Source organism: Barbatula barbatula, assembly GCF_947034865.1.
Source record: "Barbatula barbatula genome assembly, chromosome: 22".
In the NCBI taxonomy this organism is placed as follows: Eukaryota; Metazoa; Chordata; class Actinopteri; order Cypriniformes; family Nemacheilidae; genus Barbatula; species Barbatula barbatula.
The window spans coordinates 13,998,953-14,025,118 of NC_136785.1; the positions used below are offsets into that span (position 1 = coordinate 13,998,953).

General features: G+C 39.2%; 1 protein-coding gene across 4 annotated transcripts in view; it reads right to left on the reverse strand.

Moving 5' to 3' along the window:
• The window catches only part of dbn1 (drebrin 1), a 62,752-nt gene extending 38,310 nt beyond the window's left edge, over positions 1–24,442 (reverse strand). For 2 of the 4 annotated variants that reach the window (XM_079486125.1, XM_079486124.1), the window contains exon 1: positions 24,244–24,442. In XM_079486125.1, coding sequence (XP_079342251.1) covers positions 24,244–24,326 — 83 coding nt within the window. In that variant the 5' untranslated portion in view covers positions 24,327–24,442. The remainder of the gene's footprint in view (positions 1–24,243) is intronic. The other 2 variants (XM_079486122.1, XM_079486123.1) reach the window with 2 other exon arrangements.
• Between the last annotated feature and the right edge of the window lie 1,724 nt (positions 24,443–26,166).

Here is a 26,166-nt window from a genome sequence, read left to right on the forward strand (position 1 = left end):
TTAACACACTGCATCAGTGCACAGATCTCTCTGATTTAACAGCCAACTGTTTCATACTCTGTTTGCAAATGTCAAAATCCACCTATGGTTTGGATTACAGGCTTTGAAAGACATCTTTTTAAAACATTGGCGTCTGATAAAATAATTTCTGAGCTACCTTCAGTTCAATGTGGCTGTAATTCCCTCTAGGTGTTCATTCCATTGACTTCCTGTTGATCCTGCTGTGTTTCTGTTCTTCCTCACGGCCGCAGAACTAAAGCCGACGGGCGAAACGTACACGATACTGCCCGGCTTTACCAACAGCAGATGGTCAGCTGTAAACAAGGTTTGTGTACAGAATCTATAAGCAAAATCAAGCAGACGGGCCCGTCTGCCAAGAGGCCGTCGCTCAGCTAATCCAGGACCTCTGGTTTGCTTTGGCGAGGGCCGGTTTCATCACACATTGCAGGTGAGAGGCCTCATGAGAAATTAAATTCAATTCCCTGCAGATGATTAGGTTTCGAGACAGTAAAACCCAATGCTTCAGCATTAGACGGCATAATGCGATGTCCTGATGCCAAGAAGTCACATTACATTGACATTACATTGTGTCTTTGCTGCAATGATGTAAGAGCTTGATTATTTGACAAGCTTTTACAGCTTTAGAGCGCGCACTCTGATGTTAAGCAAATGCACAGAGAAAATGTATATCTACATCTCTTTTTTTGGAATACTTTAACACAAAAAGCGTTGTGTGGCTGCATTCTGTGCCTGTACCATTGAGCAATACTGTATTACAAACACATTTTATAGTGTATTGCACATGAGGGGAATACCAGTTGTCTCATGTAAAAGAGAATGTGCCTCCTTAGAGAATCTTTCCTTTATCCATGCTCCGTCTCACATTTATTCCTTTTCTCTTGCCCTTCGAGCGGCTCTGTGTCATGTGGTCATGATGTCACTGCCCAAGCAGCCCGTTCGGTTTTGTGGTCGCTGAGGTCATAGTCACATTCTGTGTCACTCATTATATGCTTTGGTGAAGATGTGAGTCAATGCTAATGCTAGCAGGGGCTTTATTTTTTATCTTAAGGGTCACAAGAGACGAGGACGCATCTTGCTAATGGTCATTTCTGATTAGCACACTCAAATGTTTTTAAACCGTCATTAATGGGCCGACTTCATTCTCAAACTGGTCTCTGGGGAGGCTGTTAGCTGAAGTGCTTGGCGCGTATAACATGAGGGTTATATATCTCAAGCAGAAGAAAACAAGAGCCGTCTTGCACGGACAATATCTGCCAAGCACACTGATCCACAAAAATGTCAGGAAAACAGTTTGCCGAAATGGATTTTAAAGCTGCAATCCATAATGTTTCTTGTTAAAGATAAAAAAATATCAGTATGCGAAAAAAAAACTTTGTCCAAGCTTTCTTTCACCTTACCACAGTCTGGGAACGTCAACCAACATCCATGTAAACACAACAGCTTTCTTTTTCGATCAGACAGCTTTGTCTTGGTTCCAGGCAGACCATTAAAGTCCCAGTGAAATAATTGCAGCTTTTATTGTAAATAGCTTATAAGAGGTATTCCTATTTTAATTCATGTACCCACATAATCTTCAATTAAAATGTGAAAATGCACTCCCACCCCTTAGTGACTATCTAGTTTAAATGACGTATGTTAACTCCTCCCCTTCAACTGTAAGTCTGCTACCAGTTCATTTATAAAATGCAACGGCTGCCCATTTTTCTAATTCACTCGGAAATGCGTCAGACATCGAGATGTAGAACATAATTGTTCCTCGAACAGGGTTTCTTCAATGAAAGCATGGATGGAGCAAACACTCCCTGCTAACATGGATGTCTTACTAACACTTCCTCCTTCCTAGTACTTCCTAGCCTAGAGAAATCTCACTGATAATGACTCCCTAGAGCCCTCTAATGGCAGGGAGTAAAATTACAAATTACAGGTAACAGGTAACAATTTACTGGAACTGTTACAACGGAAGTAAAACTTATCGCAGCTTCTGGTTCACTGGGACTTTAAAGAATACGAAACACCTTGAAATGTATCATTTGCGCTTTTAATTCTTTACTGTATGAAACGACAAGTACGTAAAGTCCTCTGCAATTTTTCATTTTAAATAGAGATGGTGTTAGAGAGATAAAAGTTACAGACGGCAGCTTTATATAAACCGTCAACATGATTACATCCGGCATTTGATATCTATTTAAGAGTGACTGAACTATATATTGAAATTGGATTTTCACCACTATGCGATTTTCTGTTATAGCTATCAACTCTGGTTCCGTCTTGCTGCAACTAGCCCTGACTTGCCCTGTGCTCCAATCAAAATCTGGGCTAAAATTGGGTACCGTAATCCAGCCTTCAGCTTGATGCCATGAAAACAGCATGATTCAATGCCAAAGTTATCAATTTAGTGCCAAACCGCACTAACGGAGCAGCAACATCTGAGGTGGCAGCTGAAAATGTGAGGTACTACATATCCACACAGTGCCTCTTCCTCACACCTGGACCGTGGAGGATTCACACCCACAGGATGCAGTTGCCTTCTATGTTGTCATTCTGACATTTCCTTTATTGAACAGTACAGCAGTCCCACCTGCTCTCAAGGACATGCAATTAGACCAATCTGTGGGAGGCCAGTGAACCTGTTGCCAACTATCATGCGTGTGGAAACTCAGCTGTCTACATACAAAAACACCTCTGCAATGGTTGCAATGTCGTAAGAGTTGTCAGTTTTTGTAGTGGTACGCTAAGCGTGGTGTATACATTGTTTCATCTGTTGTTACGTAGTTTTCTAACCACGAGCCTGTACAAACACGACCGTGTACTTCTTCAACTGACCTGTAGAACGGCATCACATGAGCAGATGTTGAAATCCGAAAGGGATAGTTCACCAAAAAAGTAAAAAATTTCTTCTGAAGAACACAAAAGAAGATATTGCATTGGTTTCTAATCTATTAGGGGTGTCCTAGACTAAGCATTTACATAGTCGAACCAGAATTGTCACGTCTTGCCTATAGTTGACTGATAGTTGAATTTACAGAATTTGTTTAGAACAGAATATACCTTTATAATACATACTAATAAATGTGGTAATACAAAATGTCTGAAATACAGGAGAACATATTTTCAAAACACAAGCCACAAATTATTAAAATGAATGGAAATGGACGTTACTCACGTTACTGTGCTGTGCCATACAATACTAGACCAGATTTCGCCTCAAAACTATTATCAAAACTACTCGATAATAATGAATTATCTACCCAATTGTATTATATTTAAGCAAATCAGCCCCTTAAATAAGAAAAATATGAAAAAAACGAATTACACTACACAAAAATTATAAGCAAATAATTACCTTTTTTTCAGGGGAAACTTTCTGCTTTTAAACCAGAAGATGTAGGACCTAAAGCAACAGATTTGTATAATATAGGACATATACTATACGATATGTTTCTGCTTTTGCACTCTTGTGTTCTCCATCAGGAGGGAGGCGGAAGCTCGCAGACACGCTGTGTTCTTCTTCTCGTGGAGGTGACTGTAAAAGCTCCGGGTAGAAGGCGTGAAAGCCTCCACATCAAGCCCGGCTCCATATGGGAAGCGTGAGCGGACAGGCTCTCGCAGAGTGACATTTAGCCAAGAAGTGCATGTGAAAGTATGACCACTGAACTACGGCGCTGAACTCCAAATGCCAATGCCTCCTTTATTCTACAGAACCTAACCCGATGCAAAGAGAGCCAGAACTGTACATAAAGCAGACCCGCTGAAACCTGCGGCCAGCAATATAATGGCTGCTTGACATTTAAAGCTTAAAGGTTAGGGGGAAAACATGTTACATATCGTGAAAACCATTAAGTTTTATTACCCCCGCTTTGACTATGACAAAACTTATGATTAAATTGTGAAAAGACTTCCTCATTTTACGATTTTGTCTATTATTTGAATAAATTCACATCATTTTTCTAAATGTTATCTTGTTACTACCAACGTAAACATACAGCTACATATGGGCTTTGTTTCTTTGACACTTAATTCTCATTGACACTATTGACACATCATTGGCAATATTCAAATCTTAACCTGTAAAATCAGACCATGTTAACACCAGCCTCCATCATTTCATCCCTGCATTAAACACAAACTGTTCTGCTGGGAAGCCTGAATTGAAGTATTCTCCCTTACACAAACAAAATTCCAGTGTTTGTTCCTTGCTGTTTGATTTCCACTTGAAAAATATTCTCAAATCACACAATTCACAGGACTCCACTGAAGTACAACACACACATGCAATTCTTTCTTTGAAAACAATTCACTGGACGCCAAACAAGGGTTCATTCAGTAACAGTGTCATGGTTAATTATTCTTACATGTACGTTGTTTTGAGTTGCTCTAGTTTTTTTCTGATGGGTGTTCAGATGACATAAAAGAGTTCAAAGCCCCCTCATCCACATCATCGCATTTCTCATTAGAAGCCACAGCCCGTGGTCTAATATAGGGCCCCTTGCCAACCCTGAAACAAGAACTGACGACTTAAAAATGTGTGAAAAAGTAATTTTTGCCTTTTCTGTGCTCCTCTGAGATATGCTCTTTTGATATTTTCAGATTACTGTAAATCCTGTACTGAAAAAATGTCTTTACAATGACAGGAAAGCAGTTATAGGCCAATCCAACCAGAACGTCCTATGCTCAGAGCACTTAGAGAGATCCCATAGGTACAGTACGACCCCCTCATGCTCTCTGGATGCAAGCTGTACAGTAATGCCTCTACAGTTACACAAACTTACATGTTAATAAGTGATAGACCGATACATCACCAAGGCCGATACATTGGGGATTATTATAGTATCGGCATCTGATGATAAATCTGTATAGTTGGACGATATCTTTCTGTTCTGCCGCTAGCATTTATTTCTTTTAAAAAAGCCACTTGAATGTAAAGTCAGCATTGTGACATAGTCAAATGACCACAGTATAATAAAAGGTCATATGAGGCAGAGAAGATACAAAAATGTAATGATAATACTACTAATACATTTATATTCCTATATATTTTATTCACATTTAGCTACCAGAGATTAACGCAGTGTCATGTGTGCACCTTTTCATGTGTTCAAGTCTGTGTACATAGTTTAAATGCTAAAAGTACACAATAATTGTTCATTTAGTTTCACCAATTTTCTCCATGTTTTAAATTTTGCTGTATATCGGTCTCTTATCGGCCAATCATCCACAGTATTTTTTTTCCAAAACCTCGGATGTCAAAATTTGCTGGTTTTCAGGAAATTAAAAAACACTGTACTTTGCAAATACTGTGTTGCTTTTTGATATTTTTTATTGTTTTGTGTGAATAACAACATGTTTTGATTCCTTACAAAACAATGTATCATACAACTACAAATATCATGGTTAAAATGTAGTTCCTATAATGAAACTGGTTACTAAAATACAAATTGGTTACTATAGTAAAAATATGGTTAATTTTCATAATGTGTTTTATTGAGATATCAACAGATCGCAAGTAAACACTAGTTTCTGAAAATGTGCACACAGGAATTGATAAGAGTGGGCTGAACGATTTTGAAAAATAAGTAGTCGAGCTCTTCAGCCACGGCTCATGGTTCAAATACAGATGCACGGCTAAGCTGATATAGAGAGCAGCACGGTCGCGAGTCGCGAATGAGGCAGTCACCACGAGAGAACAAACTTCCGTCCCGAGAACTTTTGGAGAAAGCCATGTGTCGCGCATTTTCCATGCATTGTCCATGCATTTTTAATGCTTTTGAAATGGTAGGCCTACTGGTCAGGCCTAACTTTACATCCCCATCATTAATAACATCCCAAGCCCATCACGACTACAAGGTTACAGTTTCGCGAAACAATAACAGACAAGCAGCAGAATAACTTAATCCATAATGTGTGGCACATTGCATTAACCAGATATTTATCAGCACTCCACAAAAACTGCACCGGCAGTCAAAATACGACCACCAGACATCACATGGACAGGATGAAAAACAAAGCTGTACTCTTTAAAGTGTCAACAACACCAATGTTACGTGTGAAAAGCAATCACGAGGTGCAAGCTTCCTTCAATGATAATGTTAAAGAAAGTTAATGTTATGAGTAAATAAAACCAAAGGCAATGTCAATTTCCTTTTGGCAGCCATATTTGCACATTTCCGAGCTTAAAAACATAATACAAATATATCTAATCTAATTTAAAAATCTAATCATTCAGATTTCATAATCCTGATGTAATATATGGCTCCATTTTCCACTGCAAACAATAGAGGCTTTTATTTCCAGAATCATTTGACATATTTTCATTCCATTTCATCTACCTCTTGGAATATAATGATACTGCTAGCGGTCTGTGATCATTTCACCTATATCCTCTGAAAGGGGCCATCTGTGTGGACCGAGCAACAGTGACGGTCCAGATGTCCACTAGCGAGTGGGCTGATCCCTGATCAGCAGGGGTCATTTCCACCTCATCAACGAGGCCCACAAAACAAATGTCTCTATACAATGAAGTGGAACTGAGAGAATGAGAGTTGCAGAGAGAAAACAGGAACAGGAGATAAAAACAAAGGATGGTCCAGAACAGCCCGATGTTTCCCAATAGGACAGTCAACCCACTCACCCCCCTGCAAACCCGACTGAAACCACATAAATCCAGCACAGAGAACATCTGTCCACTGCCTGCATTAACATTACAATCCCCTCACCGAAATGAAGAAACAATACCCACAGGAGCTTTGATGAAGTCATACATCATAAACCTCTTAGGCTGACTGGACACGACAACAGCGTCACTCTGGTGTGGTGATGCCCACCCATTTTAAACCTGGTAAATAATGTCAGTCAGCTTCTGTATTGTCACTGTACAGGAACAACAAAATATGTGTAAAATCTAAATATATACTATATTTAATTTAATAAAATATTGTATTTTTAAATATTTGTATGATTATATACGCATTTGAGGCATAAGATATAGCCAAGCTCAGTCTAAAAGATTCAGACTAAAGAACACTTTAGACTAAAGCGCCATTCACATTAAAATGATAACGATAACTGTAACTATAACTATATTTGCGTCCACACGCGATAACAAGAACGCCATGTTTATTTTAAGCCTGTGAAGGTGCGATCATGTCCGGGATGTAAAGCATATATTTTGCCATCTTGCTTAGACTAATAAGCGTTACATATACGTATGATATCCCGCCATAAACACACGGCTTTTCGACCACTACAGATTTGAATTCAGACATAAAACCTGCATTGGTGAAATGCGGTCACCAATAGTCGTTTTGTGATTCCAACAACTGTTTCACTTTCTTCACCTGACTCTCGCTACTCTGTGCGGTGGGCTCCAAATCGTAAATATGAACAATGCTAAGGGGAATAAAACCTCGCACTGTACATTTCAGACTGCCCTGACTTTATAACAGTGAAGCTTGCGCTGTACAGATAACTGCCCAGCTTTCGCTGTATAAAGATATATCGAGTGTCTCTGCGTAGCTCGACGCGTCTCATTTTATAACGCCGCAGGGCAATGTCATCGTCCATCACGATGCTTCACTGTAGCCATCATCCGATGCCAATTTTGGTAACCATCGTCCAGCCCTAATGTCCATGTCAAAGACATACACAGGATCTTAACTATGTAAAAGCATGTGAAACTGTTAGTAAGACATTTTGGCAAACATTTGAAGTTGCTAACAACAGGGTTTCATGGAAAAAATATTGTGCACTGTCCCTTTAAGACAGGTCTGCCTGAAAGCAAAGTGAATCGAGCTGAACCTCAAAATGGAGGAAGACTCAGAGTAAAGAGTGTTCTGACTAAAGCTAATACAAAGACTGAGAGCTCAAGACAGTCGCCCTATGGATTTTACCAGCGTCAGCAATGGAAACCACAAAGCCTGACAAACAAACACAATTTGAACGACCATTTCACACTGAATACTGACTAGCCATCTGTCAGAAGTAGACAACAACATGTTGAAACCACAGATGACTTGGCTTGTGGTTACAGTCCGTGTGTACTAGCCAGCTATTAGGAAAAACAGGATGAGATGCATATGGATTCTATCTGTGAAAACAGATCTCCTCTGTCTTTCCTCTGAATATGTAAAAGATTGCTGTAAGAGAAGAGCCGAGTACCGTCCACCGCTGAGGAGATGCTTGTATGTGAATCAGCAGGTTGCTTCTAGCACAGTAGTCACACTATAAGCAGTGGGGTTTGCATCTGCGCGATTTTAGGGAATGGCCTTCCTCACTTTATTCTCATCATATGTTTCATACCAAAAGCAAGAAGAAAATGTGAACATAAGAAAGTGAAATATGCTGAATGAAATGAATTGTTTCTATGTCTGCCTACTAACACTATTTATCAAAGCCTTGTGGTAAACCATCTGCTTAAATGCGCTTTCATAACATTAACATTACCAGATCATTTGTTAATTTCGCTCATTTGTACTTGATATTTAAAGGGTAAGTTCATCCAAAAATCTAATTTGAGTGATTTTTTACTCGCCCGCTTGACGTTAAACATGTTTGGAGACCTCCCGGCGTCTTCGGAGCACAAATGAATATATTTAAGTGACATTTGAGAGATTTCTATGTCTACTCCAGACATAATGGTTATAGTTTTTGTCAAGGTCCAGAAAAGTACTAAAATCCGCTCATAGCGGCTCGTTCAATGGACGAGAATGTGCGAAAAACAAAACATAATAACGACTTTAATCTATATATTCGCCTCTGTCTTTTCAGTGTGTGGCGCGTGTTGAGCGGTACTTTCCTGGAAATGTTTGACAACAACTATAACCATGATGTCTATGAGGAGGCCTGGAAATCTCTCGGATGTCACCTAAATATTTTGATTTGTGCTCCGAAGACGCAGGGAGGTCTCAAAAACATGTTAAACGTCACGTGGTCGAGTAAAAAAATCTCACAAATTAGATTTTTGGATGAACTTCCCTTTTAATTTCATGCATTCTGACAGCATTATAAAAAGGCATTATAATATTTGATATATCTAATGTTGCTTGATATTATATGGCTTATACTTAATGTAAAGTTTTTTCCACTAAGATTTACATTTAAGGAGGAAGCAGAGTGAAATTTAAGGATTTTAAATGAATGTAGAAGTACAGCTGTGTGCTTAAAACCACATTAAGAATTCGTAACTATTTTACGAGCTGGCTAAATTGTACAAATTCGTACGATGTGAATCGTACAAAAATCTACGATTATTTGAAAAAAGCCACATCGAAGCCCCTCCCCTTACTCGGCCCTTAAACCTTTACCATGACTGCCGTGAAAGCAAATCGTACAAACATTTATGATTAAGATTATACGAATTCATACGTATTAGCCATCACGTAAAATAGTTACAAATTCACTTTGCTACTGTATAGCAATGCCCTGGAAACATCCCACAACCAAACATCATTCATGCTTTCCTTTAAAAGGTACTAATAGTATAAACAACAGTATCAAATTGTGTCTGCATGTTAAAAAACAATTTAAAAAAACATTTAAAACTTGAAACTGTTTGCTGGTTTAAGCTGCGCCACTATGACGTGCATTGGAAATGTTTCTAGAGCAGATCAATCTCAGAAATATGTCAGCGGAGAGATTCACACTCAATTCAGTCCAACTCTGGGCTGTGATCGCAGGCCAGAATTGATACCATTCCTGTGAAGCAGCCTCCATTATGGGGGCAAATCCTGTTATCCTCACAAAACACCCAAATTCTGTAGCTTCCGGAGGGAAGTGAATCTGGACCCAACAGATGATCCTATAAACTCAGGCCCTTCAGATCCGATAACCGGGTTAAATTGAGCATTGTTCATTTTTTATTTAACTAGGTTATTCAATGTTATTGTTATCAGAAACATTTAAGCAAACTGTATTATATTTATCAATACTGATCAGTATTTAGCAATATGAATAACATATATGTAGACAAATTTGTATGAACATTCACAGAACAGAAACAGTACAAAAGTTAAAATCTGCAGTTTGTCTTTCAGTGACATTGACTTCACGGTACCAATGCATATTGAAGCGAAACAAGAGGTATTGTGTTTAAAGTACATGTAAACGTCAATCCTTGGTTATATTTATCATTAGTTACACTTTAATCTGGAAGGATGATCAGAGGTTCCGATTGAAAAAAAGTGCAACATCCCTCATACGTTTTCAATTACTGTCACAGTCGTTCCACGGCTAAATTTAGCAAGGACAGTTATCTAGACTCCTGTAGCCGTATCCATCACGGATCTCTCTGAATAATGGTGAGATCTCAGCTGTGGCTGTTTTATTTTAGACGGGGAAGCTTGCACACTGACAGACCTTTTCTTGTTTGAACAATTCTTATAAAACACCATGGACCTTAGTTAAAGGATCAAACAAATGGACAAAGGAATCAGTTGTGTATGTATTGATCAATATGAATCGGAATGAGGAAGTCCTGATTTATAACATAACTCTAAATAAACACTGTAAAAAAATCCCCTATTTCAAACTTAAGTTCAAAAGCTGACCTAAATAAAGTTAAATCAAATCGGCTTTCAATATCAAACGACTTGATGAAAATGCAAAACATCAATCTACAAAAGGACTAAGAAGGGGCGAAACAAACTCAGGTGGACTGAGCTCGATTCCACTAGATTCATGCCTTCAGGGTATTAAAATTCCACTGCGGCAGTCCGTTTGCCCCCACCGGAGCAGAAAAGACATCCCCTGCCAGAAATGACGTGGCCTGGTGCAGTTTTCATCCCTCGCTATGTTCCCACAAAAGGCCTTTAAGCTTCGCCACTAAAAGTCAGTGTAAACAAACAGCCGATCACAACCGGACACTGTGTAAACCGCTGCGAATTAAATACAAGAGACCGGACAAACAGCGATGAATGTGGTGACTGAGAGATTGGGTTTTATATCCGGGCAGATCCACATTCTCAGCATTAGCCACCGCCCATCGATTCAACAGTGCCCCGTCACCCCATTCATTTCAACAGTGTGCTTACTTCAGCAAACCTCGGCTTGTGTTATATCCCCGGATCATACTCTCTCAAACTCGCTTTACTCTTCTAAATCTCCGTCTTAGCCTTCGAATCACCCTCTCTCTCCGTAAAATCCATTTTTTCATGTCTCGCTGTTTTCATAAGCTCTCGAATGTTAAACGTTTCCATCATCAGTAGGAAGGGCAACGCCATAAAAATAGAAAGCAATCAATATGAAAACGCTGAAACGTTGGTGGTTCTGAGCCGTCGCCTCTGTTAAAGGAATTGATTCATGCGTTTACAATATTTGACTTTAAACATATTTCAATGTAGACTGCACTGTACTGTAAATGCATCTGTTCGCTTTACTCTAAAGTACTTAGTCATCAATAATCAAATAACACTTTGGGATTATGGATGAAACAATACACAGATTGGTTGAACTTTATTTTACAGTACTGTATGTGCACTTAACCAACAGAACACTAGTAAAGTCATGTTCTTAAAGGTATAGTTCACCTAAAAATAAAAACGGTGTCATCATTTATTGTACGTCATGTCAATCAAAACCTGTATAAGACTCTTTCTTCTGTGGAACACAAAAGAAGAATTCTTATATTTTGATAAATGTTTCAGTGGTTTAGTCTTCATACGGTGGAAGTGAATGGCGGTCAATGTTGTTCAGTTATCAACGTTCTTCAAAATATGTGAGTAAATTATGAAAGAATGTTCATTTTGGGTGAACTATCACTATAATATGGGTTTATGGCTGGGTTTAGGGCTAGTAATAACAAAGTTACACAGGAAGTACATAAAGAGAGCTGTAAAATAAAGCGTTGCCCAACTTACCCACCGTGTCATAACCAGTTGTTTTGTAAACTGTAATTGTATTTGTGCTATTTATTGAGTGTTATAAAACACACCATGCCTATTAAACCCTATAACTGACTAGTACAATAAACACTTTTCTGACTCTGACTTTATTATGTGTGCGTACTTTGTGCTTGTAGATCTGACATACTCTCGTCTTAAGCGATAAATGATCCGGGTGGGAAGACAAAGACGTGAGAGAAACTCAAATCAGTCACTGAAAAAATTATTTTGTGGTATAACCAGCTAAATAGTACCAACATCATACTGGATTTCTGAAACAAAACATTAAACTAAGATGAATAAATATTAGCACCATGAATAATCCATTTTAAATGTAATATTTTATATGACCAGCCAGTCCCACATACATACTAATACAACTGGGTAATTTATGAAGTGAAAAAGTGAGTCATTATATTCTGCTATTCTATTGAATCCACCCATCCAGATATTTATGAAATCATCTATTTATGTGTTCCAAGTCACGTAGGTTTCGCCAAGAAACAAGGGACAAGGGTAAACTGTTTCTTAAACTGCATGTTATAAGCATTTCAAAGATAATTTCATGTTGAAAATAACCACATTCTCTGCACTATCAGTCCTCGAAGGACATTAATAATGATGTTTTATTAACAAAGTTCGGGTGGAGCATGTGCATATAACTAACCCGGCTGGTTTCCTATAACCAATCTCACCAATCTTCTTTTTAGCTTGGGAGAAAACCCCTACAAACAGACAAGACTCCTTATGGTCATTCTCTCTACATTTTGCAGCTTCCTCCACCCCACTCCTCACTATCAGCCCGTTCGTACCGCAGTATAACGGGGGCACGGCCTGAGTCCGGGCACATACCGAGCTCTTGGCCCTCTCACCGGACAAGGGGCGGGCGCTCCGAGTTCAGAGGAACTACCAAGCTCGGAGCCCTCTCCCTGGGACAGCACACCAGATACGCATACTATCCGTCCATCATTATCTGACTTATTATCTGCGAGGCGAACTCGTGAAATACTCATTCATGCGACATTTAAATCGCGATCGGCACTATTATGTTGCAGCTCATTGGATCGATAGCCTCTGCAGAGGCTATTCCAATACAGTTCAAATTTGCCCCACTACTAGTGGGTGCGGGGAAATAAATCTGCCCCCAATTCCCTAATCCCCGTTACAAAAAACATATTTTATTTCCCTGAGATACATGCAACCGAGAAGACCAAATTCAGTACAAATCACTTGAGTAGGTACAGCCATGCGTCTAAACGCGCCATGATCTGAGCCGGTTTCATTATATTAGGGTGAGATGAAATAAAAATGGTGCTCACTACCATCTTTGCCTGAATGTTTTAAGGACTTTCAATTCCGCGGAGGCTCAATACAACCTGACCTAAATGGTAAAATTGTGCATTTCACATACATTTTTTTGTAACTGTGTCATTTCCCTGCGTATGTGGGTACTTGCGTAAATCTGTGTCCCTAATTCTCTCAGATTGTTACAGATTACAGCGTTTACAGGGATTTTGACTTCACCCGTGGTCTGTCAGAACCAACAGGTAATGCCCAAGAATGCCCGGCCACCGTCATTGTTTCTAAATATATCGATGTGCTGATTCAATGTCTTGTCCCTTTAGCTGTGAGGCTGTGTGGCCGACTATTTCTTTGAATGCACAGCCTGCCTGCCAAAATATGCCCTTTGTCCCCTCTAGACATGGTGAGGGTATCCAAGGTCTTCATTTACTATGTTAAATCACCAAGGGATGGAGACTGGGGCCATATGCCTTTGAATATGTTGAGGGATTTTTTTGTATGCCCACGACTAAATTTTATATTAGCATTTTAAACTACAGGTGAATTCCCAAAGTGTTGGTAAAAAATACATGTGTAAATACAATTTTGATACTACTGCAAATATAAATCAAGTTAACAAATAACACAAATGAAAAACAATAAAGAAGTAAATCAAGATCAAGAAAATATGAAAATCTGGCATCTGTCACAGGATTATTACATATTATCAAATGCTTAAAAATACTGACTGATGCTGTCATGGGAAGTTAAATGCACAGAACCTTCCTTTTCTCCTTAGGCATCTATTTTTCATTTGTGTTTTACTTTTGACATCCCTGCTACTAAGGGTGCCTTCATATTTGTAGTTCGGTTCATTCGGTTATTTTGGTCAATTTAGTCCTGGTTCGCTTAGCGTTAAGACTGGCATTTTAACAGTGAACTTAAAGATATCGAACGTAACCGTTTTCGTGTAAAGTCGCAACGTGATTTCACAGCTTTTATTTTTGATATATGAAATCGGAACTTACCGGACATCCAAAACAATGCTGTGTGCTGGGTCATACATTCTCAACGCAAAGTGTTTAAAACAGTCAAAACGGCACCAGGAATTCCTCACTTTATATTACCAAATCACTTTTTGGTTTTTAATCAACTACACATGACATTTGTGAACACACCCTAACTCTCTCTCACATTTGTGAGATTTATCAGCCATGTTTGGGTTCTTTAAATGTGTTATTATAGCATGGTCAGGAGCTAGCATGAATTAACCTAGCTAGGTTTTTGGAATCCAGCACGGAGGATGAACATTTAGGAGTGTGTGATATTTTTCTCTAAATCCCTAAAATCAGCTGACAGGCAAGCACACGCTTCATGTTGCAGGATTCAGAATTAATCATAGCAAATGTTACTGTGGATGCGAGCGAGGCTAAGCACACAGCCAGATGGACGTCACAGGGACGTTGAGAACTCACTGTGACTCCAGCCCCCCCACCCCCATCCACAAAGCTCTACACCTCTAGTCTGGTTGACTTCCAACTCAACGTCACATTAGAAATCTGTGCAGATGTAAACATAAATAATCCTAATCATGTTTTTTTTTAAATCGCAGCGAGTTGGGAATTTGCCATATTTGTCTCACATTTACTGTATGAACGAGCTACACCATAATAATATTTTCCATAGGAAGACATTCAGATTGAAATCTCACCTCTCCTCCCCTGTGTCAGATATTTCAGAGCATTCAACCGACACCCACACTAAGAAAATCATTTCCCATGCATCCCTGTGCCTTTCTCCACTTACAGGAGTCCCCGTCAAAGATGTAAATATACATTTTCAAAAGGGATTACAGCACAGATTTAATAAGAAGCCATCACAATATTCAGTATTAGCATCCAGCACGTATAGAAAACATAAACTGAATATAACCAAATCAGTGAGGATGCATATCATTTACAAAAGTATTTAAATACATACTACCAGTTTCATGCACTGGGAATGTCGGACTCCGGCAGGGCTGCCCTTTGTCACCGGTTCTGTTCGTAAGTTTTATGGACAGAATTTCTAGGCGCAGCCAGGGGCCGGAGGGTGTCAGGTTTGGGGACCACACGATCTCGTCTCTGCTATTTGCGGATGATGTTGTCGTGTTGGCCCCTTCAAACCAGGACCTTCAGCATGCACTGGGACAGTTTACAGCAGAGTGTGAAGCGGCTGGAATGAAAATCAGCACCTCCAAATCCGAGGCCATGGTCCTCAGTCGGAAAAGGGTGGCTTGCCCACTTCAGGTTGGTGGAGAGTTCCTGCAGTAATGCGGTCGATGTACCGGTCCGTCGTGGTGAAGAAAGAGCTGAGCCGCAAGGCGAAGCTCTCAATTTACCGGTCAATCTACGTTCCTACTCTCACCTATGGTCATGAGCTTTTGGTCATGACCGAAACGACAAGATCCCGGATACAGGCGGCTGAAATGAGCTTCCTCCGCAGGGTGGCTGGGCGATCCCTTAGAGATAGGGTGAGAAGCTCGGTCACCCGGGAGGAGCTTGGAGTAGAGCCGCTGCTCCTCCACATCGAGAGGGGTCAGCTGAGGTGGCTTGGGCATCTGTTACGGATGCCTACTGGACGCCTTCCCCGGAAGGTGTTCCGGGCCCGTCCGACCGGGAGGAGACCCCAGGGAAGACCTAGGACACGCTGGTGGGACTATGTCTCCCGGCTGGCCTGGGAACGCCTCTGTGTCCCCCTGGAAGAGCTGGAGGAAGTGTCTAGGGTGAGGGATGTCTGGGGATCTCTGCTTAGACTGCTGCCCCCGCGACCCGGCCCCGGATAAGCGGTAGAAAATGGATGGATGGACTACCAGTTTCCAGGGTTAATATATTGACAGAACAAATGCATTATGTTTCACTTTTGCTGTCTGGGATTAATTATGTTTTTACAACACAGATTCAGAAAGCAACGATCATCAAAGTTTTTTACGAACTCGATTATGATTTACAGATGTCACAAATGTACTTAATAGATATTTTAAGCGAGTAAACTGGATCTTTATGATTCTTCATGAAAGGATTGTGATGAATGACCTTGATTGAAGAACAACTCTAAAAATAGATTCAATCTCAGTAATGCAATGATGTCCTCTTACAGACGCTACATGTTAACCTATGGAACAATTTAATAACGTAGCTCACTTCCTGCAAATCAACTTGGTGCAGACTCAACAGAATCCATTCTAAGGTTTCAACTGTGACAGATTGTCATTTCTCAAGCGCGCGCGCCGATTTGATCTTTAAGCATATGCCACGGTCACCCCCATACACATCATGGATTCCAAAGTATCTACACTGTTATTGTTGTTTTTGTTATTTTAAAGCTGTATTATACAACAATGTATTGTGTGATATTATTATTATAGCATTTCCGCCAATTTTAAATGGAATAAACAGAAAGCAGAGCACTGTCGCTGAGCGTGCGGGAAACTGATGTGTAACCAATCACTCGCACAGCCCCTGCCACTAGTGGACCTTGAACCTGGCGTCAGCCCGGCATGGGAGTCGGTTGCGTCTGCCGCTAGAGCACCTCTTGAGGTCGGGAAGTGCAGCTTCCCTGAGACCTGCAGAGCTCTCTCTCTTGCTAAAACTATTAACAGCTTTACAAAATCTGACTTCTGAAATACGTGAGAAGAATTCACTTTTTTACCACCACCACGGCCGAGTTAACCACCACTACTTATTTACATTCCTCGGAATACACGGAATAGAAAAATCTCTTACGTTTGACATTTTATTCCGCAGTAACGGTATATTCCGTCATTCTTCCAATCCAAAGTGAATTCAGCTGGTCACCAGCTGCTCAACCACAGCCATCCATACATCTATTTCGTCCCACAACATATTGAAACCATTTTAAACCCCTTCTCTACACTTGCTCATGTTGGGTTTGTTTCCAAACACAAACAGGTTCTCACAGGTTCTCTTTTTTTTGTCCAACTAGATTTAAGATAAACTTGTTCTGAATAAATGGTTGCCTGGAATCCATCTACTGTAAATTGGTTTTGAGATTAAACGGGATCACAAATATTCACAGACATAGCGCCTGTGTCATTCTTCTGTTTACTGGCAATATTAGCCCAGTGAACTAAACAGAAATGAATGGAAGGACTGTTGCCAAAGACCTTTCAATGTAGGCCATCAGGAGAGAAACGTTGAAACTTATATTAGCAGAAGAGTTTCCTGATGGGAAATTCCAGCAGGTCAGAACCCAGCGGGATTTCCTCTCTGAAAATTCATTTTTGTATAATGCAATTCTGGATGAATTTTCCTTCGTAATATCGAATCATCATATAATGAAATGAGCCCTCAATGGCCTTTTGGTGCTTTCAAGCATTTTACCAAAGATTAAACCTTTTCATTATCAAATGTACAGCAAACCTGGTGAGGGCAGGTTTTTTGAAGGTGAATTGCTTGGAAATAGAAATAAATCAAAGACTAAAACTACATGCTGTATCTCCCCAAAACTTATTTGACTTTGGCGTCCATTTGGTTTTGTGTAGCCTGCAAGATTTCGATCCTGAACGGTTTTACTGTTTCTATGCAGTGTCCGCCTCTAGCGCACTGTTGATGCCCCACATAAGTAAATCAACACTTTACCGGCCTTAAAAACCATAAGCTGGCAAAAAGAAAGAATATTTTTTTCAGCCTGGTTTCATTTCCAGTTTAGTATAGAATATAGAATCACAATTTCTGAAGTTAGGAGAGCTTTGTGCATTTCTTTTCTTAACCATCTGCAGATTTAAATAGAGCAAACAATCCATTTGGTAGATTCAGAATAATTTGATTAAAAAGATCAAGAAACCAAAATGTATTATCAGTATTTTGTCCAATGCCAAACAATGTATGAAAGCTGTCAAACTAAAAATGTTAAATCACTGTGGGAAAAAAGTTCCCACTTTTAATTGTTTACACATTGGAGCCCTAAGTTTAGCTTTCTTATAGAAAAAAAACAGATGAATTGTAATGGTTTAAAAAAGAAAAAGAAAGTTTTAACCATTCTAATCCGCTGTTAATAAAGCTCAATTCCGGACAGACACGTAACTTGAGAAAGTTGTGGCCTGGATCTTATCAGAGCTAGGAGGCAGACATGTTTGCACTCCTGTACTCCTGTCATGGGTCAACAGGCCGGATAGGAGCCGCCTTTGTTATTAATATCTGCCACTTACGGACCCGCAAGAAAGAAAAGTAGAGAGCCATGATCTGAATCAGCTGCTTTTCACAAACAGCCTTGAGTCCATCAAAAGATGAGCCAAAGATGAATCTACCCACACAGCCCTCACTGTGTCTGAAGAATCATAACGTTGTCTTTATGTTATTTAAAGAGTGCGCCTATGATTTAAGAAAGGTTTGCAGACCCTGCTGAAAAAAAAACCCAATAGAAACCATGACAGAAATTCTAATGCTTTCCATTAAAATACCATTATGTACCATTTGCCTTTTCCATAAAACATTATTAATTCAAATTCATTTTTGTAGAGTGTTTCCAATAGGATTTAATGGTGTTCAACTATTGTAAACTATTTGCTGACTGAATGAATGATTGGCAGATGAAATAAACATGTGCTATACCGATTTGTTAACCTGTGTCCTATTTCTTTGGTTAAAATATTAAAAATTATGCATTAGATCTACTGTATATCTATCTTCTTTAGAAGAATGCTCTATGAGTAAGATCTAGCTCGGCAAGCTCAAGTTTCAGAGTATCTTCCCCATCCCATCTTCAAGACGGATAGCTGTGGATGATTAAAACTGACCTGATTCAGAAGGAATGCAGGATTCAGACTGCAAACTCTAGAGATTTAAACCCCTGCAGGTAAGTTTGAGGTCTGGACTTTGCACCACACATTTAGGGAAACGTTTTTTTATTTTATAGCGTCTGCTACCCCACGTGAACTGTGAATTTCCAGTCCTCGCTCTGGTTTCCTTGTCATTTCTTGGCACTTGAATGCAAACAGGAGAGTTGTCTCTGGGGTTTGTGAGCACTTCCTTATGCTCAGAAGACCTCAACAAAAATGTAAGGGTTGGAGCTCTGCTGTACAGACAGACTTTTTGCAGAAGAGGCAATGCTTGTGTTTTGGCAATGGCAAACGCTTCTGTTCCTTTCCTTTGGAAAGAAATGCGACTCACACCGCACCAATGTGACACTAAGGCGATGCTTCCAGGAAAGCATATGTTAAATTAAATGGGATCTCTTTAATATCTCAGCTGTTTCTCCAAGCCAACGAGTTCAGATGAAAACTTTTGCGTAAGTCTCCTTTGCTCAAGTCTCATTTTCAGTTGCTGCTAATCTCTCACGTCTTTCAAGTTTCAGAAGAAACAGCAACAATATCTCAAACTGTGCTTAAGTTTTCCGAGATGCTCAAGTCAGCAAATTTCAAGATGAAGAAAAACATTTAGCCTGAAATTCTTCTTAGACCAAATGATCTGAGGAACATTACTATCCCGATGATTTCACATCTTTATAATGACAATTTAAGCAATAGTCACATTTGTGTCTATTTTTACTTTTCCCAATCTTTATTCATCCCTAAAGCTAAATTCTGTCATTTATGTGAGTAAGCAGAACTAAAAGTGAGGAATAATACTTTTCACCCAACAATCCTCCTATTTGTCATTTTATAAAAGAAAATGCTCATTTTGCTTTTTCTCTGCCGTGTGTACAGTACCTATAATATTTCCAGAATAATGTTTATGAAGTCAAATGTTTCAACACTGTAGCTTTTCTGCATTTTCTTGATTTAAATGTGTCTTAATTCCTGTTTGCAATCTTCTCTTTCATAAGGCCTATTTCACTATAGTATGCCAAATATAGTTTGTTTCATTATTTAAACCTTCGTAACTTGCATAAAAACAACAAGCAGGATCTGTAAGTGTGTTTTTCCTGTCTTTTCCTGCTGCAGTGTTACAAAAGACATCCTGTGATGCCCTGCAGTGAGATTCCTGTTGGTCCCACAAATGAACAGCGCCCAATTTTCTGTGTGTGCTTGTCTATAGCACTGCTGCGATGCTACATATTCGTTTTCGATTCAAATTGATCTTCAGAATGAAGAACCAAAACATTCAATCGTAAATAACAACCCAAACTTTGAATGTGGAATATGCACAATGTGTTTGTAGATGTGTGAAAATATAGATTATGGGTTGCTAGGTCTGCTGTTTGCCGTTGCACTTCATTTTAAAACCATTGCTACTGGTTGTTTTTTATTCCACGGTTAATGGTGGAAAGATCTGGTTCATCTGCGGTCTTAAGCTCTGAAATTTTGTGGGTTATTTCTACCCAACACGAAAGCTCGCGCTTAATAGTGACGATGGCGGAGAGAACCAAACGGTCTAAAGTATGCTGATATTTCACTCGAGTGGATGCTCGTTGCAATAAGATTTTTGCTTGTAAGAGCGTAAATGCAAGCAATCTGTCAAAACATCTTTCAAAAATGTGAAGAAATGCAAAGTTTTCGACTGCCTAACACTAGTTCATCGTCCACCTCCTCTGGTGCGTATGCTAGGCTAGAAGTCTTCCCAAATAACAACGACATAAACATCGCATAAGGTTTCTTTAAATTAGTATGTAATCATTTAATAAACACACATCACATTAACAAATTGCCAACATATTAAGCAGTAGCCTAAATATATCTTTTACATAAAAAAATGCCTTCACGGTACTGCATTTACAAATAGATGAATAATAATAAACTATGCGTATTAAGAAATAATAAAGCAGAGATAACCTAAAAATGAATTTGTAGTGATGAAATACATTAAATTTTTTTGTGTATATTGCAAAAGGTTCCAAGCCTGTGTAACTTTTAAGCCCAAACAGAGTTAATTTATGTGAATGTGTTAACGTTAGCTAGTGAGAGGGAATTTTCAACCAGGGAACACACGATAAGCCAAGAGAGGTCCCGACTTCTGCCAGAAAAGGTCAAATATGTCGATTTTTCTCCAGAAGAACGGTTAAATACTGTTAGTCCATTTGCAGCCTGTCTGCATGCCCCAACTGTGTTCCTTTAAACCACTGTACATTCTTTTACAGGAAAATTGTGAATTCTGTTCTCAATTTGTTACTTTTTTTTCATAAACACAACAAAATGTACCGATAAGATTACCGTTAAAGTACCGGATCGATAAGTGGTATTGATAAAAGTAGTAATACTGTTAAAACCTTTACGATACTGTGATGAGGAAGGCGGGACGAGAGCCGTGAGGCGGGGCCGGTGGCGTGAGTAATAGATAAAATCAGCTGTGCGCCCACCGGTCCCGCATCTCTCACGGAGGAGATCGGGAGCTTAAGGGGACGAGCGGCAGGACTGTTGACGAGAGAGGACCGGGCCGGACATTTGTTACGTTTATGTTCTTGTTGCATTTTAAGATCGTTTGATTGTCTGTTTATTTAATTAAAGTTTGTTAAATCTTCGCCGGTTCCCTCCTTCCATCCCTTTTATGGCTCTTTGTTACAGATACCCATCTCTATGTGTAATGTATATTACACTATGTGTAACCAGTAAAATATGTATTTTAAGATGATTTATTAACCCTGGTAGGTGTAACAGTACGAATTCTGATTGAAAAACACTGATTCAAAACCATTTCTTTTAATCTAATTTATCAGATTTTATTTTTAAGACTGCAGCCCTTTTTTTGTAGAAACCTGAGATGCATTTCGTCATGAAGAGAGCCGATGTAAACTGATAGGTGACCGGTCAAAAGCTACCACCTCCACCACACTTAAGGATCATTAATCTTGAAGAGGTAATAAGTTATACAGATCAAATATCCCTGTGCTTTCTTCAGATTGGCGGCCTAAACATTCTTTGCGACCGTTCTTGTTTGATATTTGAGAATATTCTGATATCCTACTCTATCCCGACTGGCCTTGCAACACCTTGGTTTTGCCCAACTTCAAAAGCCTGTCTTTTGTGAAGCCTACGGCTCTCCACACATCAGAATTCTTTAAAACAAAAATGACAATCATCGAACCAAAGAATGAGGTCGGTAGTTGGGGACCCCATAACACTTTTTGTATATTTCCTTTGAAAGAAAAGAGCCCAGAGCAATACAGAATCTAAGACCCAGAATTCACAACCACAGCTCCACCCATCCACCATCTTTTTACACATGCTCTCAAGACAATTTGATCTCAACGCTTGATGTATCCCACCAGGTTCTGTTTATCTACAGCTACTTGTTCAGTTCTCTGCTGACCCTGCTGACCACAGTTTTGTTTTCTGTTACAGTTTCACTGATACAGAGGCTTAGCGCCACATGGAGGAATACCAGGAAGAGGAATGCCAGTTTGCTCCAACATGGACAGCCTCACTCTGTGAGGTAATAAGGTCAACTATGTGGGTTTAAAGCCTATTATGAACTTCACTTACAGGAAACAGAAGAGTTGTGTTTGGTTTTGGTTTGCGAGCACATAGGACGGAGATATTGTTTAGACTGAGGTTTAATGGTGAGCAGAGAGGAAGGCAGCGGTTTGCAGGGTCCACCCCTGGTGTTTATTCAAAGTAATAAGCATATAATCAAGCAAATGACAGAGCGTTGATACAGTAAACAAACACCTAAATGGAAATAATAGCATTTTAACCTTTTCTTTTCTGAATGTAGATTTGTAACTACTATATTCCGACCAATGAGACAGATTGTAAATCTTGGGACTGGCTTTGATTCAGTGATGTCTTACGGTAACATGCCTAATACTTACATAAAATGCACATGTGTATATGTTTTTTAAGGAGGGAATAACATATAATAATAATGTTTTTTAAATGGCTAGATACTGATATTGACATAAGAAGAATTAGAAATAATAAAATAATGTACAGTTAGCTCTTAGCTGTTCGCAGGGGTCTTGTTTGACCCCCTTTTAACACAGATACACCCCCTTAGTTAGTAATTGGAGATGAAATTGCACCAGTAAAGTAGCACGGATGAGTGAACGGATATCACTTAATCCTTGGATGGTCACCATTGAGAAATATCGGACCATGATGGTTCCAACAACCAATCAGAATCAAGCATTCCAGAGAGCTGTGTAATAATAGACATTATAAATCCTGAGGGTGCACAGTTACACATCCTATTTAATTTTGCACAAAAGAAAACGACATTGGTAGACATGCAATCTGTTAAGTAAATAATTCAGCCAACATAAAAGAATTTCCAGTGGCAAAAAATATTATCCGTGACCCACTCATATGACAAAAGAAACATTTTCTGAGAATGATTATCCTAAAAACAACACTCCAGTAATAACACCCGTCCTGCAGGGGTGCTGAACCAACAGTGCCTTACCGAACACGTGCTCTCTGAAAAACACTTGCACCCAACATCTACAAGCCAGTTTCATTTGAACACAAAGAGAAATGATACCTAGACTGTGTACCGTACACACAATATAAAAACACACTACAGGGATCTCAAATAGTTCGGGACGTGTACCATCCAGTCAGGTACGAAGATGAGGATGAGCTCACACAATAAAAGAAGAGACTGAATGACACCTCTTGCCTCGCCCATCTCCGGCTATGATGCAAATGGAGAGGATGTCCATGGACTCTTATAAAGATTGGGATACATGGACCAGGGCAGAGAGCTGCAAATATTTGGCTTTTCACAAACATGTGATCATTCTTTCTATGGACGAATCATGAGAGCTGTGGTGGAGACTCCCTTGAACAGAGCAAACAGTGAAGAATACCTTGCACAACTCTCTGGAGGTCACAACAAAAACTGCAATCTACCGTAAGCACTGGACTACAGCAAACATGCATTTTTAAAGGATAGGCCTACAAAAGATATGCGTATTTACCATTTACATTTTAAAAGACAGATTTCGCTTGTCAAATACGATTATATCCAAATAAAACACCCACACATATCAAAGAGGAAGATCGAGCATCCATCCCAGACGCATTTGCGTCTAGTGCAACCATCCGCATTGAGTTTCAATAGAAGTTCCTTTCGAGTCTGTGCAGCGCAGTAAACGCGTCCTGAAACTGATGTGTCGGCTTTATTTCTCTTACCAGTCCGTTGAAGACGTCTCGTTGATCACGTCCTGGTAGGCTGTTAAGAGGGCCAGTCTGTTCTTGCTGAGATTCACAGCCATGTTGCTGCACTGCTCATCCAGACCAGTGTAGCGGTGATGATGGGAGCGCGCGAGAGTCACTGCAGAGAGTGAGGAGGAGAGATGGAACAAAGAGACGCCGCTGCCGCTCACTGCAGAGCCGCGCGGTCCTAGCGCCGTCGCGATAGATATAAACAAACATAGATAATATTACATATTATAAACGTGTCTGTTTTAAAATAATTATAAACGGGCCTCATTTCTTGTCATTAATAAACTACGATACTATAAAAAATATGCTTTCTGGTTTGGATCAAAAAAGACAATTTCATGTTTTGAATATTTAAATAACCTATTATGAAAGAATAAAGAGCCCTGATTTCATGTTATTAACAAACCATATATTATTCCATAGACACAACAATTCATTTTTACATTCTCATACCTATTCTAAAAACAATTAGCTAAAGGGATAGTTCACCCCCAAAGAAATCTGTCAATGAGGGATGAGATCTGGTTGGTTACTGACACATATTTTTTGTGTTTATCAGAAGAAAGAAATGTGTACAGGTTTGGGAAGATCTCTTCCCTTGAACTATCCCTTCGAAAGCCCTTGTGTGATATTAATGAATGACGGAATGTTCTAACCTTTACACATCGCTAAAATAGATGTTTTACACTATAAATGTTGAATGTGCCTATATTCTAAAAACGAACAGCACTCAATATAATATATTGAATGAAATAATGTTGTTTCAAACTATTAAAAATTACTAAATCATAATGCTAAACCTAAATTCAGATTTGAATCACACATTTAAATCCCCAGAATCAAAGTCCGAAACATTAAGATAAAACAAAAGTGACAAACCAATTCAGAGCGACGTGCATAAATCAATGGCATGATCTGTCCCTCGATCTGCTGTGTCTCTGAGATAAGACGCTAAGAGGATTTTGTGATTAATATTTCCTCTATGATTTGTGGCATGGGGGATGCATACTGTATACGGGGCAGAGGGAGCTGTGCAGTTGTCTACCTATTGGGACGGTGAGTATATCATGGTTGTCTTTGAACAGAATGCTCAGGTGTTGAAGCAGCTGAACATCATCTTTCAGGGTAAACATGAACTTTTCACTCTCTACCATCCAAGCTGTTGACAGCTGATCTTTATTCATTTTTTAAAAATCATGGTGTTTGACTGTATGTTTGAGTGTAAAATGTAAAGTAGAGAGAGTGCTCCAGGGTCTATAGTCAAAACTGCTTCTGTCAAACTGTCCTTGGAACACTTAGCTGGCAGAAGTTGTCAAGTCTTATGCAGTGCTGATGCCACAGTGCATTAAAGCAACAGAAGTTATCTAGGTCATGGTAGAAATACCAAGATTGTGGACAGATATAATAATAACAGATGCATGTAAACTTGTAGGACAATGTAATAAGATGAATGAAAATGAAAATCCTGTCATCATTTACACATAGTCGTTACGAAACTCTATGAATTTCTTAGTTCTGATAAATACAGAGAAATATATTTTGAAGAATGCTTGTAATCAAACAGTTCTTTGCCACCATTAACAACCATAGTAGGAAATATTGCTTTATAATTTTGTTCAGTTGAACACAAAATAAGATATTTTTAAGAACTTAGGAAAGCAAACAATTCTGGGGCACTTTTGACTGCCATTGTAAATTACTACTGTTAACAAAATCTGTAAAAAAGGGAAATTTTCGATAGAAATATATTGTGAAATTACAGGATATAAGGATATACTGTACATAAATAGTTTTCCTTGTTTTTCTTGTAAGTTTGCTGTCTTTTTCTGTCATTTTCGAAAATTTGTGCAAAATAACAGAAAAAAGGTGGTGTGCTGCATCACAATCTCT